At 42.8% G+C, this 16,514-nt stretch overlaps 1 protein-coding gene across 3 annotated transcripts in view; it reads left to right on the top strand.

Moving 5' to 3' along the window:
* The window catches only part of SLC1A2 (solute carrier family 1 member 2), a 142,396-nt gene that overhangs the window by 103,770 nt on the left and 22,112 nt on the right, over positions 1-16,514 (top strand). For all 3 annotated transcript variants that reach the window (XM_019738525.3, XM_074336208.2, XM_019738527.3), the window contains 3 exons: positions 3,084-3,317; positions 8,058-8,252; positions 11,986-12,120. In XM_019738525.3, coding sequence (XP_019594084.3) covers positions 3,084-3,317; positions 8,058-8,252; positions 11,986-12,120 — 564 coding nt within the window. The remainder of the gene's footprint in view (positions 1-3,083; positions 3,318-8,057; positions 8,253-11,985; positions 12,121-16,514) is intronic.

Below are 16,514 nucleotides of genomic sequence, written 5' to 3'. Positions count from 1 at the left end.
AGTTTGTGGAGTGGAGAGCAGACCTATGAGGGGCATCTTGGTGGGAATCTTAGGGTGACAAACACTGAGGTACAAAGTAGGCGGAGGCAAGAAGAGATGATTCAACAGTAAGAAAAAGGCTTGACAGGCCAGTCCTGGATGAATCAGTGGCTTTGAAAACAGTACACAGAGCTGAGGATACAACGAGTCTGAAAGCAACACAGAAGGCATTCCCTCCCCCTAACTCTATAGTCGTGTCCTTTTAAAAACTGGTCCAACAATTGCTGGGCACCATTTGGCTTCAGAACGCTCACTGGAGCCCTGAGCCTCTTCGTGCACTTTGCTTTATGGCTTTGATCGTTTCAGCTCAGAAACTTTGAGTGGTGACCTTGGACCCTGTTTAGTTGCCCGTTCTTTTCCATGGTGTGTCATTTTCAATGAGATAATTAAGTAATATGGAAATGCAGGAACTCAGCTTCTGAGTGGAGGCGTAAGTTACTTGTTTTGAAAACAGGTGGAAGAAAGTCATGGCCCTAAAAGACATCATAGAACAAAGACTCTTTCCTCCTCCTGATTAATGCTCATTCTATTTCCAGAAACAAAGTTGTTTGGGTTAACTAGAGCCCCTGCTTGCCTCCTCACACTCTACCTCTGGCCTTTGACTAACACTCTCCATTAACAGTGGGAACTCATGTTTCTCCCAGCCAGCTGAGTGCTCTGCGGTAACCTGTTAACCTCTCTCTTATCCATTTGGCTCTGGTTCAGCTGTGTTCTCCAGTGGAACTTCATAGCTGGTCTAGTTTGGCAAAGAGACTTGAAAACATTTTCTCTCCGTTTTACCAATTGCTTGTCCCAAAAGAGCAGGAAAATTGGACAGCACCCAAAACAGCTCATATTTGTATTTTTCTGGATATCTTGAAAGGGTGATTGGTGCTTCGGAAAGAATTAATCTCTCAGCATATGAAGATAAATGTTTTGTTGGCTTTATCGGAAGCTGCATTCTGCTTAGTTATTTATAATCCCACGGAACAAATTGCTGGCCCCTGAGACTACCACACTGATCTATATGACGTGTTGTGACTACAGGCCCACCAGGAAAATGTAAAATGGTGGAAAGCCAAGGGTTTAATGACATGACTCCCTAATGCCTGTGGAAGTAGTCCTTAAGCATCGGCCAGCCTTCGCCCGAGGGAAAGGAGAAGAGGAGTCGACAGACTAGGTCCTCATCAGGGATGAGAGCAGCTATGCTAATGTTCTAACTGATTAGTGTCAGTTACAAATCACCCCTTTCAGAAGAAGTTTCTTCTTTTTTTTTTTTCTTTCTTTTTTTTTTCTTTTCTTTTTTTTTATTTTATTAAATTTATTGAGGTGACTGACTCTGGGTGAAGAAGTTTCTTCTTGAGAAAATATTTTGCAATTGGGTGGCAGTAGCCTGTGAGATGTTTTAGAAAGACATTAACTCAGACTTGACTCCTTAAGCATGGGTGATGAGAGGAGGTGGATTCCTTTGTCAGGAGTCAGAGAAGTAATAGTGCTAAGAGGGATGGGGGAAGAGGGATGGCTGACAGTGCATATACATGCTCAAAAATGTAATCCTGGCAGCAACCCCACAAGATTGGAATTGGCGTCTCTAAGCCTTGATTTGTGCATCTGTAAAATGGGAATAAGTCACTAACCAAGGACATACAGCTGGTAAGTGGCTGGACAATCTCTCTGTCTTATGTAATTGTATATTCAGGACTCTAATATACTCCTCATAGTTTTTTAGTCTGGGAAGGGCTTGTTTCAGGCACAATTGCAAAACAAAAAAACAAAAACAAATCTGGCACAGGTGCCCTCTCCCTTTCCTGACTCCCTTATTCCTGTTGGGAGCCTTATCCTGGGATTTCATTTTCCCCGTAGTCATTCTCTCAAATACATTCATAATTCTCAAAAAAGTATCAAGCTTTTCACAAACATTTTCATTTCAGTCAGAAAGTGTCACAGGCTGAACAAGTTTATGCTCCAACAACACCAGATTGGGCAATAAAAAAGGGATGTTGCCAAACTTGCAAAAAATACACTTGAAAGAGAATGTGGTTAGCTTACTTAAGAGTGAGGACAACAGCAAATTGTTTCCAAGCTCTCTATAAAATAATAATAATACGGAAATATTATTATTATATAATATTATATATATAATATTATATATTATTAAATAACCTAGAGGTACAATTGCTAATTAAAGGGAAGTGGTTTGCCTTGGTAGGGGAGAAAAAAAACCAGTCATGGAGTTTTACAGATCTGAGATTGTTCTCCTTTGATTGCTTTTGTGGTCTTGAGCCAGTTATTTAACTTTTTCCCAGCCTCAATTTTCTCATTTGCCAAATAGGAATAATGATGCCTAGATTTTACGATTATGGTAAGAAATGAGGCGAAGTGTGGGGAGCTCTTCATTAGAGAGACAGCATTATTGTTAGAGTAAGTATGGAAGGAAATACTTTCAGACTTAGAAGTGATAAAACCACATTTCTCTAAATGTACTCTTTGGCTCGTATGGTTTTCTTATTTTCCTCTCTCTCTCTCTCTCTCTCTCTCTCTCTCTCTCTCTCTCTCTCTCTCTCTCCTTTTAAATGTATTTCCTGTCTTCCAAGGCAAAAACAAAGCAAGTTTACAAAACACCCACCAGTTTATAGCTTGGCAAAACTCTAATGAGTCTTCTGAAAAACTCAAAATTTGTTCCCAATTTTCAACAAAGGAACTGTGAAAAGACAAAACAAGATTCTCAAAGACTTTTAACTTGGTGCTTGCCTAAGAGGTGGTAAAGCTTGTCTCCCCTATTCCTAAAAATCCCCCGTACAACAAAATTTGCCTTTGGATTTTTTATCAGAGCGGGGGCCACCAGATGCCTGGGACAGATCTCAGATAATGCAGTTAGACTGAAGTACAATGTGGCATCTGCTGGATCTGATGGCTGTCTTTCAGCAAAACTCTTTGTACAGAAATGCAAAGGGTTTTCATCAGGGTGCAGTAACGTAGGAGGGCCCAGATTTAAGTTCTGAATCCCATAATGATTACTTCAATGTTTTTTTTCTTTTTTGTTTTTTTTCTTTTATGTTTTTCAGGTACTCTCCCCTGGGTATTGCCTGCCTAATCTGTGGGAAGATCATTGCGATCAAGGACTTAGAAGTGGTTGCTCGGCAACTGGGGATGTACATGGTCACGGTGATTATAGGTCTCATCATCCATGGGGGCATTTTCCTCCCCTTGATTTACTTTCTAGTGACCAGGAAAAACCCTTTCTCCTTTTTTGCTGGCATTTTCCAAGCTTGGATCACTGCTCTGGGGACCGCTTCCAGGTAGAGGACACAAGAAATTACCTTTCTTTCTCTCCGCTCACTCTTTTACCCTCTTTGCCACTTAATCTTTTTCAAAGTCCTCCAATCACAAAGTTCAATGAGAATACTTTTCACCTAGTATTAAAATATTTTTGAAAAAGGTGAATCCTTTGTATCTTTGGGTCCTTCTAGGAACTTCTGATGTTTCTGATGAACATTTTTGCTGGTATGCAACTGTGTTGGAAATACGATCTCATATTAAATTCACATGCCTAATTTGCTACATACGGCATTAGTTTAGTTTAGTTTTAAATGTTTTCCAAAATGGTACAACAGGATGTTCTCCTATTTAAGAAAGTCTCCTACCTGTGATTTGAAAAGTGCTCTGACAAAATATCAGTCTATTGTAATGTTTCAAAAGTAGGAGAATGAGCTTTTACAGGATAAATGGTATATTAGGTGAGATTTTTCAAGGAAACCAGAAATGAGTCAATCGTTGACCTATGCATGAACCTCTACTGGATCATTCTGCCTCATTGATTTTGAGAAAATCAGGCTGGCATGGATTTCACTTGACATTGATTGGAAGTCAGTTCCTTCTTCATTACCTAGCTCTGGTGCCCCAGAAGCCAACAAGGACTCCAGAGATATGCAGTGAAAAAAATTTTTTTGATATTACCTTGGATTGAATTTAGCAAAAACAAACAAACAAAAACAAATACCTAAGAAATGCCCAGCAATTTCGAATTTCAAAGACTGAAAGAGTTCTATTCTTTCAGTGTGCAATAGTTATTCGTATTTCTGCACGCGTGTCCTTGAGTCACAGACTAAGACTGAGGTCGTAAAGTACGGAGGCAAGCAGACCCTTAGCTCAGTGTTATCTCTGGAGTCACAGGTGGTCGGGTTCTTGTGACAGAGCCTGTGACCATGCACTGCCAGGGAGGTGGCCGCTCCGTGACGCAGGGTGACTGCTGTTCCAAGGCGACTGAGCAGGCCGTCAGGTTTTGCTTAAGTGACCTAACAGGCAAGTAGTGGTGACTGCCTGGGGAAGCCAAATTACATTTCCATCTTGCAAATTCATGAGAATTTGATACTAGTAGAATGTGGGGTTTCAGAAAAAATCTGAAATGTATACAGTCCTGGGAATCAAGATGCTGCCTTCAGTTTCCCAAGGGGAAGAGAAACACTCCAAAATTTGCTTTTTCTTTTTTGGGGCCTATCAATTTCCTATGGCTAAGTATCTCTGTCCACAAAGATCCTCTCTCTATAGCAAAAAACTAAACCTTTTTTCCCTCCAAACATAAAAACAATTATGTGTAGTTTTATTTTTGTTTTCTGATTATGAACATGGTATTTACTCATTGTGAAAAAAGTCAGACGGCAAACAAAATTCTGAAGAAGAAAATGAACATCACCTGTTATTCTATCACCCAGTGATAATTGATAGTATCCTTTTAGTTCATCTTTGCAGTTACATATCTGTCCAGTTCTAACTATGTAAGGATATTGTAAACTGCTATTTTTCATTGATCAACATATCATAAAAGTTATATCTGTCAATAGAGATCTTTCTATTTTTAAAACTGTATAATACACCATGTGTATTACAGTACAACCCCCATCTCCACCCTGTGATGTACATTTAAAGAATGTCTATGAAACAGAGCTGTGACAAGCATCCTTGTAAATATGTCTCTGCAAGTTTGTCTGATGAGCCCCTCAGGATACATTTCTAGAAGTGGAATTTCTGAATCCAATGGTAAGCACATTGGCAGTTTTAAAACGTATCACCAGGTTGCTATTCAGGAAAGTACATTAGTTTAAGTCCCCACTATGTGGGTATGAGATGGGCCTCTCACCACCTACTCAACAGCACTGGCTAGTATCAGTCACTTGAATAGTTTCCAGTCTTAGGGGTGAAAAATGATCTCATTGAACTTTCATTGCTTTGATTATGAGTGAGCGGAAGCATCTTTTTGTCTTATTGACCATCCTGCCCTTTCCTCCCCCACCCTGTGAATGTTTGTGATCTGAATTTCCTGTTGGGTATTCATCCTTTCCTGATTAGTTCTCAGCTTTCTTCGTGTATCAAAATATTATCTCATGTGTCACATGTTAAAAATAATGTCCCTCTCTACTTGACATTTGTCTTAAACATTTATAATACTTTTTGCCATTAGAGGTTTTTAGTTTGTACGTTGTTGAAGTTGTCAGTATTTTCCTTTAGTATTTAGAATTTTGATTTTGCTCAGGAACATCATTATAAAATATTACTTTACATTTTCTTCCAATACCTTTATGGTTTTGATCTTTATTTCAAAAATATTTTTATTTTATTTTCTTTGGATAAGTATGTAATTATCCCAACACCTTTATAGACAAGGTAAATCTTAAAGGCATACGGATGGCCTAAATTCGTATTTAAATCAGGCAAATGCTTGTGTTTTTTGACCAAGGCCACAAACGTTAAGCCCATTTATCCTCTTTACCCTGTATTTCATTTGAAGAAAAAAAAATGTGGTTTTAATCTTCAGTTAAAATGTGGAATTTTTTTTTTTTTTTAAAAAGAAAAAACTTAAGAAAAAAAGTCAATGTGGTAGGAGTCACGTACTAAGAAATAACTGTGCCATCAAGACTTGAGGGAAAAAATGCAAAGTCCCGCGACAGCCAGCTAAATATCCTTTCTACCTCCTTTGACCTTGTACTGAATGGGGATGTGGAGAGGGGTTGACCTCCTTTTCTCAGTAGGCACGGAGGCTGGTGTTAGGGAGGCAGATGAAGGCAGAATAGTCTGGGACACACGTCTCTGCTTCCCTCTGACTTCAGTGCATGCTATTAAAGCACATCTGGAAAAAAATAAAAAGAATCTCAAGTATCTGGTAGTTATTATTAGCAGCATCTGGAGACAGTCATATGGCCATTGAGGCAGGAGTCAAAAAAAAGAACAACGTCAGAATGTGGGAAGGACAGGAAAGAGTTAAAATGCTGAAGTCCCAGTGTGAATTGGTTGGGTGTATATGGATGTTTAAGACATAAAGCATGGTCAATGTAGAAACTGAGGATATTTTCCTGCCTTTTCAGTTATTTTCCCCAATCTATTTAATTGTTTAAAGACCCCTGTGATGACATTTAGGGAAGATGGATACAATAATAAAAATTAATGTATTCCAGTCCTCCCAGAGAACTGTCCTTAGCTTCATACCATGGAGAATCCCGGCCAAAAACCACAAAGGCATGGTGTCCTGGCAAAGGGCAGGTCCTAGCAAAGGGCAGGGAAGGGCGAGAGGAATAAAGGGACACTAACTTCTCATTGAAAAAGATGGGGCAGCCAGCCGGTCATGACTGCATCCCCGCATACGAAGGAGGCCAGACCCCAACTTCCTTCCTTGGGTTTATAAAGTTTTAGTAATGAGAGTTCTCCAGACACTCATTTCTTCAACCAACCTAAGACCAAGGAGGAGGAGTGAGACAGACCCCTGACCTGATAGCACAAAGAATGTTCTGTAAGATGACTCTGGCTTCCCTAAGGTTGTAGTAGGACCTTTTTGACCCATTAGCATTTGATAAAATGCAGATTTAGGTGACCCTGATTTTAGAGCTTCCATTTCCTTGGTTCTGCATTTCATTTAATTTCCCTGAAACTGATGGTCCTCTCCCCATCTCTGAGAAACCAAAACTCTGCAGGTGACTATATGTCCAGCTTGGCTGGAGCCCTAATTCTGACTTGTAGAAGGAGAAACTATGACTAAGAATGTAAATGCAAGAGAAAAAATATGCTTTGTTGGTTTGAATAGGAAAAGTAAAAAAACAAGAGAATGGACCACAAAGCACTCCCATGACAGTTTGACTGTTCAGCATTGCTTTCCATGTTACTTAAACTTTGAAGCCAATCTACCTACCCTCCCATGCACCTCTACCCACACAGAAATAATATTCTGTCATTCAGTAACCCTCGTCCTTACAGGTCTCCTGTTTTAGAAGATACATGAGCATGTCAGGAGTTCTGACTTTTGAGGCTGGGTCATGTGGTCATGAATTCACATCCCACATCTGGGAGGAGTGGTGGTGAAGTCACTTCATATTGGGTGTTTGATTAGCTACTGCATACATGCTTTTCTGTCGTTATGTCGGTGGAGAGACTGTAGAGTTGGCCAATGTCCATTTATCAGGGAGTTAGACTGTCAGTTAGGGTCCCCAGTGAATTGCTGAAAGCGCTGGTTCAGGCTGAGCGGTGCTTAACATGTTTGTCCAGAATTCTCAAAATTAGCAGGCCCAGCTCAGGGCAGTTCCCAGGGGCTAGACACAACCCATGTAGTCATCTTGTTGGAAACAGCATTTCTAGCATGGAATTATGGGTCATTCAAAAATTCCTCATTCCATTTCACTGTTGACAGCGGATTCTTTTCTGACGCATTTTTTTCTCATAGCCCAATTAATGTGGGCAATTAGATGGGCTTCAATGTTAATCCAAGATGGAAACAGTGACCAAAGGAGAAAGAGAGCTTGAAGTGCTGCGTAGATCTCAAAAACCAGAACCAACAAAAATGTTTTGATGCCTATTAGAATTTTAAAATGATTGAATTTGAGCCTCCAAATTGCTGGTTTTTAATTTGGCTCCAGACACTGCTTTTTTGCATGTCACATTGCTTGATTGGAATGAAAGAAGAAAAGCTTTGTGGTAGCATTCCAGTTGGTGCTTTGTCTTGTTCCTCTACCATGGACCTAACTCTCTCTCCCTCTCTCTCTCTCTCTGTCCCTTAGTGCTGGAACTTTGCCTGTCACCTTCCGTTGCCTGGAAGAAAATCTAGGGATTGATAAACGCGTGACCAGATTTGTCCTCCCAGTTGGAGCAACCATTAACATGGATGGTACAGCCCTTTATGAAGCAGTGGCCGCCATCTTTATTGCCCAAATGAATGGTGTTGTCCTGGATGGAGGCCAGATTGTGACTGTGAGGTGAATGGAGTGGGTGGGGTGAAGCACTGAAACAACTTTTTAACCTATCCCCTTCCACATTCATTCCATTTGACAGGGTCCACTTGAATTTCAGTTCTTCTGGCAGAAAAATGATGAAGTAAATAACAGAGTAGAGGAATCGTTGGCAGTGTCAAAGGGAAAAGATTGCAAGCGGGCTCATGCTCATGCCTTCTATTTGTGTTGCACATATGAAATTGCTTTGGAAACTTGATATTATTTGAATTTTAACAACCCTGTGATATTGCAAGGCAGTTATTTCTATGCCCATTTAATAGACGAGGAAGCACAGGCTTCAAGGGCTTAGAAGTTTATCCAAGACTAACACCATTAGTAATGAACCAGCGATGCTGTAACTTGGGCCGATGTCATCTGACTCTGGATCTAGTTTTCCTTTCATTAAAATATGCTCCTTTTAGCATTCCAGGGGGGTGATGGCAGAAATGATGAAATACTGGAAGGAAGAGATTCCTCAATACAACATAAAACATTTCATTACAAATAAATAGCATGTATTTTTGTTTTTACTAAAGCTATTTTTACCATATGTATTCATCATTTAAAAAAATTCAGAGAGAACACTTTCCCAAGAAGTCATTAAAAACACATTACTGCTCCATAAACTTAAATATCACACCTACTTGCATATATTAATTTATCTACTTCTCACAACCACCCTATGAATTATATACTTGCCTTTGTCAGCTCAGGCTGCTATAACAAGATACCATAGACTGGATGACTCAACCAGCAGACTTTATTTCTCACAGTTCTGGGGGCTGAGAAGTCCAAGATCAAGGTACTGGCAAATGTAGCTCCTGATGAATGCCTTCTTCCTGGTTTGCATATCACCTCCTCCTTCTCGCTGTTTGCTCACATGGCCTTTCCTTGATGCATGGAGAGAGATCGCTGTCTTCTGTCTCCTGTTATAAAGGCATTAATCCCATAATGAGAGCGCCACTCTCCTGACCTAATTACCTCCCAAAGGCCATGTGGAGTCGGGCTTCACCAAGTGAATTGTGGAGGGACACAACTCAGCCCATAGCGGTACTACAGAGGATCCTCAGTTTGCTCATCTGTATAATGGGGACAATAATCACACATTCTAGGGGAGTTGAGAGCATTGTGCCTGCTACACAGTCGCCTGCCAATAAATGTGAGCTACAAATAGTGCTACTGTTAATAATGCTCAATAAAATACAGTATTCCTAGAACATGAAAGAAAAATGTGACCGTGATGCAGTGAGGGAAAACACGCTTCAGGTCAGAGGATCAAGCCTTCTAAACCATGTCCTAACAGATTGCCACGCCAGACTGCCAACCTTCCTTGCTTTAAAACTTAAAACTGAAAAAGGCTCCTTAAAGAAGTCCCTTCCTTTGAAGCCAAGCAAAGATAATTTCTGGTCCCTGAATTCTTGGTCTTGAAGGCAACCACACTTTCCATCAAGTTCATACTGTTAGATGAGAGCTTAGAAATGGGAAAATGAATCTCAATCACCAGTGACCAAGTGATTGGGATTCATTGATTCATAGAGTTTTCAATGTGGGGAGGAGGGATCAGGGGACACCAGCAGCCAACATGGTATTGGAATCAAGCTGACAGGTGTTCAAATCCCAGCAGACCATATTCAAGCTGTGTGATCCTACATGTGTCTACCCATCCGATCCATGGATTTCTCGTGTGGAAAGCAGGTACTACCCTATGAGCCTTGCTGGGCTACCATGAGGTTCTGTGCTCACATATATTCAGTACCTTGCACAGGAGCCAAGAACCACCACTAGAGAAGTGAGCCAGGGCAGGAAAGGACATGAAAAGCAGAAAGGGATAAAAGGGTGGAGGGGAGATCACTGCCCACAGAGCTACTGCAGGACTAAGAATTGCACAGACACTGCCCTCAAGGGCATGATTGGGGTGGAGGAACCAACTGCCAGGAAGCATTCTCTTTATAGGATTTGTCATACAAACCCAAGAGGTAACCATGCAATGTGGCCACAGTGCAAAGGGTTGTGCAAGAATGACTCATAACAGAAGCAACTGATGTTGTGAATAAAACGGTTGAGTCCAAGATCATTGGAATGTGGGAAGTTCCCCTTCCCCGGTGCTCTATCCATGTCAGAGAAATTACTGAGAATTCCCGTCTTCCAGCTCTTGGGGCTTTAGAGAAGTGTTCATTGCAGAGCAGGCTCACCCTGTGGAGATGTTCTCATAAGAATAATAATTAACATTAATTAGGGGGTTACAATGTGCCTGGCCTCTTCTCAGTGTTTTTTATTTGTTCATTCCTGAGGACCCCATGAGTGATACACAGTTGTTATCTCCTTCATTACACATAAGGAAATCAAAGCACAAAGAGCTTAAGTTGTCCAAAGTTATGTGGTTAATAAGTGGCAGAGCTGGGATTTGAACCCCGGTCGTTCAACTCCGGAACCTTCAACGATAATCCCAGTACATTGCTGTCTCCTTATGACCCAGATGGATCCAAGGAAAATAGAGTTCTCTAAACCCTGACACCAGCTTCATATTGGTGGGGTAGGGAGGAACACAGATAGGTTCTGTAGATCCCATCTGGGAGAGGTGTCTTCACTGTAACAGGCCTAAGTCTGGAAAGATGGCAACGTGGAAAAACAATGCAAACCACAAAACGTCTTGGGGCTTTCCTTTCCTCATATGTGAGATTAGATACATTCAGGTTCTTTCCAACTATAAGACCCCAGCATTCTGTACTTGGTTATACGGATGGTCTGGACTTAGTTAAACCAGCGTAGGAGCCTGATTCTTAGTTTGGAGCTAGAGGAGCTACTCTTAAAACGCTAGAATTTTATTACTGCAAAGAAGTCAGCCCCTCTTTTCAACACACAAAAGCAAATTGAGAATCTGTATTTTTCGGAAGCATCCATTTAGAAATGACAGCTTTTATGAATGGCGTCTAGAAAGGAGGAGAAAAACTCACTGCCCTTTGCTGGGCCACGGAGGCCCCTGGTGTCTCAACAGGGAGCTTGAACCCTAGATTAAACCCTCTTCCAGAGACAACTTCAAAACGGGGCTGTGTGTGCCCTTGATATTGCTTGGAAAGCAAATGATGAGATTCCTCAAAAAGAAAACCGCCAGTATTTCATTATCATTTCTTGGCACCCTGTGTCTGAATAATGGATTTTCCAGGTTCGTGATGAAATGTCCAGGTGTCTGAAGCTTAATGTTATTTGGGATCTGTTGATTTGTTCCCCCGATGTCCACTCAGTTGGGTCTGGATATTTGCTATTTTGAGTTCTCATGTTAATATTGGCTATGGCCTTCTCAGACTCTTGCCACATAGTCCAAAAGTCTTTGGTGCTCACAGAGGCAGAAAGGCTTAAGCAGAAACGAATGCAGTGGTGTTCCCATGGGAGGATTAGGGCTGATTTGATTTTCTTCTTTAATATTTCCTGACCTGCTTTTAGAGCCACGTTTCCCTTAGTTGAGTCCTGTGATATTTTAGCCTGTCTGGATATGGCGATGGGGATAGGCTCCAATCCATGAAATTATAAGCCTCTATCACAGTTGAGCAGTATCCAAATAGATCCTCATTCCTGGGTCTTGGTTCTCTAGGTTTCTCTATTTCTTGGGAAGGAAAGGGGATTTTGTGACTGCCGGGAAAATTAGAGCTTAACATTCCCAGAGATGGTTTTGGCAAGGCCTCTTTCTCTTCCCATGACCTGGCTTTCTCTGTTTTCACAGTCTCACAGCCACACTGGCGAGTGTCGGCGCAGCCAGTATCCCCAGTGCTGGGCTGGTCACCATGCTCCTCATACTGACAGCTGTGGGCCTGCCAACGGAGGACATCAGCCTGCTGGTGGCTGTGGACTGGCTGCTGTAAGTGCTTGCGGATGGGGTTCTGCTGGGGACGTGAGTACTGCCCCCAGGGCTGGACAAGATGCAAGGCTGCAGCCATGATCTTAGCCAATCCTCATTGTAACTCCCTCACTTCCTCCCTCCCTTCTTCTCTCTAACATTTATTGAGGGCCTACTTGGGAACCAATGGAGGAAAAGATGGAATCTTTGAGGGCCTCACAGTCTAGTGGAGGAATCAGCTAAGTTACAATAGAGTTAAAAGCCCAGCAATAAGGAACCAACTACTGATGCATGCAAATGACCTCAAACCATTGCGTTGAGTGAATGAAGCACAAAGGAGTATAGTGGGTATGATTCTATTTATAGGACGCTCTAGAAAAAAACAACAGAATCTCTAGCAGCAGAAAGAAATCAGTGGTGCCCGACCAGGGGTCCAGGTGTGAGGATTAACTGGGAAGTGGTACAAAGGAATCTTTAGGAGTGATGGAAGTTTTCTATATGCACAGGTACACCCAGATGTCTACATTTGTCAGAACTCATCGAACCATGCATTTAAAATGGGTACATGTGTGTAAATTACTCTTTGATAAACTAGATTAAAAGACAGCACACACATAAAAGGGTTATGATGGAGAGAAGTACCATCCCAGTCTAGGATGGGAGGACAGCGTGGAGAAATCAGGAGACAGGGAGAACGGCTACTGAATCTGAGTACTCACTATGTGCCAGCTACTATACTGAGCTCTGTACATCTTCCTGAAAGTTTCGTGTTATAACTCCCATTTTATAGATAAGGAAACTAAGGGTTAGGGAGGTAATGTGACTTGAAAATGAACAGAGATTTGACCCTAGGTCTGCTTGGTTTTGAAGGCCACCACATTCATAATCATGGCCATAGTTAAGCTTCTAAAGGCAGTGATAGTGCAGTTGAATTATAACTGGTAGGTAGAAGTTACCCAGGTATACCTGGGTGGAGGGGTAAACAGGATATTCCAAACAAGGCCAACCTGCACAAAGGCACTCAGGCAAGCGTGCAGGGACCTATGGATGGTTTAATATTGTTGGAGCACAAAGTGTGGCAGGGAGTGGTGAAAGGTGCGGTAAGATGGATAGCCTCAAATGCCATGCAGAGAAGCTTGAACTTGACTGTATACATAGCCCAGCTGCATTTTTCCAGTGCAGGACATTTTCCTAGTGTAGGACACTCACTGCCCATTCATAAAGGTGGGCCAGTCTAGCAAGATGGTCCCCAATATGGAGGTTGAAAATGATTCTTGCTGAGGAACTATTCGGGCTCTGATGTTCTGTGGGATGTGCACTGATGCTTCCTGTCCAGCCTCAGAGCTGAATGGCAGGGGCTGGAGAATTCCACTGACTTCAGCATTGGACATGCAAAATAAGTGCTGGTACAGAGGTCCAAGGCCAAAGTACCCACACATTTTGTGAAACCGCCCCACATGACAGTGACATTTTTTTTCTGGCATTCATTGGCCCAAATTTTAAGAGCCAGAAGCCACATTTTATGGACTTGATTTTCCTCGATGCTGAAATAAATTCCTTCCTGCTATATTCACCCTTCCAAAGAGAGAAGCATGCAAGTGGCTGAAGGAAAGAAAGGCATCTGTGAAAGCTAGAAGTAAGCCTGGTCTCTCCATAAAACATGCCTGCCCTGAGGTTTAGGTTAGAAATGAGAAGTGGCTCCCTGGATATAATCTCCTCGACTCAGGATTGCTCTGAGGAAAGTCCGGGATCTTCCTGACTCGTTCTTTCATCACCAGAGAAGTGCTCTGGAAATGCCTGTAGGGGGTGGGTGAAGAGCACATGAAATAACCTCTTGTCTGATCTGCCAATCTCTCAGCTGGTGCTGGTGCTGGTCCTTTGTGCTAGTGTGGTTGTTTTCTGGGCCCTGTGCTGGCCCCCAAGGGCAGCCTTTCTCACCATATCTGCAAACAAGGTAGTCTTGAGGCAGCTAAGACTTGCTGGTGGGATGGGTTGGAAGGATTGGAGGAGAATAGGATGCAGGAGACAGAAGAGTGGGGTAGCCTTTGGTTGGGGAGGAGGAGAAAGAGGAAATGAAGACATTGGCAACAGTTAAGGGACAGGGCACACAGTAGGAGCTCAATAAATGCATGTTAACGTTAACTACAGAACTGCTGCATGATAACCAGGGGCCTTTCCACACAAGAAGAAAGACAGAGGAAGCTACTAAAATCGCGTCTACTTCTGTGACTTTTGTTTACTGAGTCCTCCACCTCTTTGCCCCTCGAGCTTCTCACACCTGTGTTGTGATCAAGCCTCCCTTGCCTGCGGTGACAACATGGCCTAGTTTTTTTCTTGGGCTTGTTTCTGAGGCCTGAAATTCACCATTAGAGATTCTTCTCTAAAAAAAATTATTATTATAGAGGCTGCCTCTCCCATTATGATGCAAGTGCCTTTGAGTGGAAAAATGCAGTAATGTCATGAAGACAGGAAGCTGATATTTGGTGGGGACCACAGTGTTCTTCACATCTGGTGTTAATTACTCCTAAAGAGCCCTAGTGTGTGCTTCACCCATGCAACCTGGAACCTGAAGGGTTAAGTCTCTCCGCCTGGGGCCCAGGAGAGTTTGTGTGGCCTTCACCCCCACCCCACACAGCTCCCTTGTTAGTACCAAACAGATCTAACAGAGGGGGAGGAAAAGGAGAGAGGCCCAGAGTCGGAAAGGTTGGGAAGACAGAGCCATTAGGGTCACCCCTGGTTCTACATACTAACCAGAGGATTCTTTGTTTGAACTACTTTTTTTACCCCCTCCCAGGATTAAAACAAAACAAAGCAAAGAGCCTAAGTGGGGACAAATGGGGTGTGATCAAGGTCTCAGCCACTCTTAGAATTCAAGTCCTCCAGCCCATTGTGGGCCTGGTCTTCTTGGCTGTCATTCGCTTCCAAGCCTGTTGGATGAGAGTCACATCATGAAACATCCCACACCCTGCCTACTTCTGACCTAAATGTTAGCGAATGGGATAGGAGGGCTAGGTCCTCCCCGATCACCCCACACAGGTGCTCACATGCTCACGCTTGCACGGAGAATGGAGTGTCCTAACTCCGCTGAAACGTGCCAGCAGAAGGGAGTCGGCTGAACAAAGAAAATGATGATACATTGGGATTAACTATATTGATGACATTGTGTATGAGAAAAATTTGATCCCAGGCTGGCGCTAGAAAGGAAGGCGGGAATGAAGAGATGTCTTCTAGTTCTGGGGTCTGATCTCAGATGGAGGGAGACTCTGGTCATCGAGGGAAGAGAGGCGAAGAGGCAGGTGCCCTGAGTGTGAGCTCTGCACTTACTCTTTGTAGGACTTCAGGTACATTGTTTCCTCTCTGGACCTCAACTGTGTCATGTGTTCAATGGGGACAATAACTTATCAGCTTGAAAGCAGAGTCTAGACCCAGTGTCCTTGAGTGCCCTTCTAGTTTTAAGGCCAGGACTAGGATTCTGCAGGTGATGGATGTTTGTATACAAATAAGCATGAATGTTCCTTTTAAGACGAGAAGAAAAGGGCAGGGTAGAGGATCCTGGGAAAATGTGCGTAGAGGTCTGTAGCTAGGTCAGATCTGCTTTGAATTAATAATGGTGCCACATTCTTTCCCACCAGCAAGAGGAGTTCTGGAAACGCGTGCTTGGTCACGAGCTCCATGGCTGTTGGGGCCCTTAGTGTTTGAGTGGGGCAGGGAGATGAGTTGAGATAGGGGTGCAAGGCAAGGCCAGTCATTCCCTAGTAAAGGAGTCTATGGAAGAAAAACAGTAAAAGAAAAGAGGGGTGATGGTGGGATATTGTTTTCCTCTAGGCAAGATTTGTAAGCTTTCATAACTCTAGCGATTTTTCAATTTAAAACCAAACAAAGCCTGCAGTGACATTTGATGTGCCACGATGTTTGCCAACTGCTGGAGACTAGCCAGCCTCATTACTGCCCGCCAAGCCCTGGATGTTTTTCAAAGGGCAGGCTTAGCTGCTCTGTAAATGTCACGGTGAAAACCAAGATTCTGGGCCCTGAAAAGTGCCTGAGTCCTGGAACACCGGATGGGTGGGGCTGACAAAACCAGAACCTTCCTTGGGGTCCCGGAAGCCCTTTGTGTCAGGAATCCTTGGCAGATATTTGTGAGACCTCGCTGACACCCCTCTATCTCCAAAGGAGATAGGATGGAGTGAAAACTGGGAGCCAGGACCAGGGAGAGGTGATAAATAACGGACTGGCTAGAGGTGTGAAAAGGAAAGCCACAATAAAGTGAAAGCCAAGTGGGTATATGGCCCATTTATCATATGAGCCTGCTGGTGAGATAATTTCTGGGGATGCATTTGCTAGTTTGAATATAGTTGAGATGGCACTTATAAGGAAAGCCTTAAAGGGCACCCACCCTGCAGGGGGGGATTCTGAAG

The sequence above is a fragment of the Rhinolophus sinicus genome, chromosome 14, assembly GCF_057876585.1.
Source record: "Rhinolophus sinicus isolate RSI-liver-muscle chromosome 14, RSI-T2T, whole genome shotgun sequence".
Taxonomy (NCBI): Eukaryota; Metazoa; Chordata; class Mammalia; order Chiroptera; family Rhinolophidae; genus Rhinolophus; species Rhinolophus sinicus.
The sequence above is the reverse complement of the archived record's forward strand: the minus strand, read 5'-3'. Positions and strand labels throughout refer to the sequence as shown.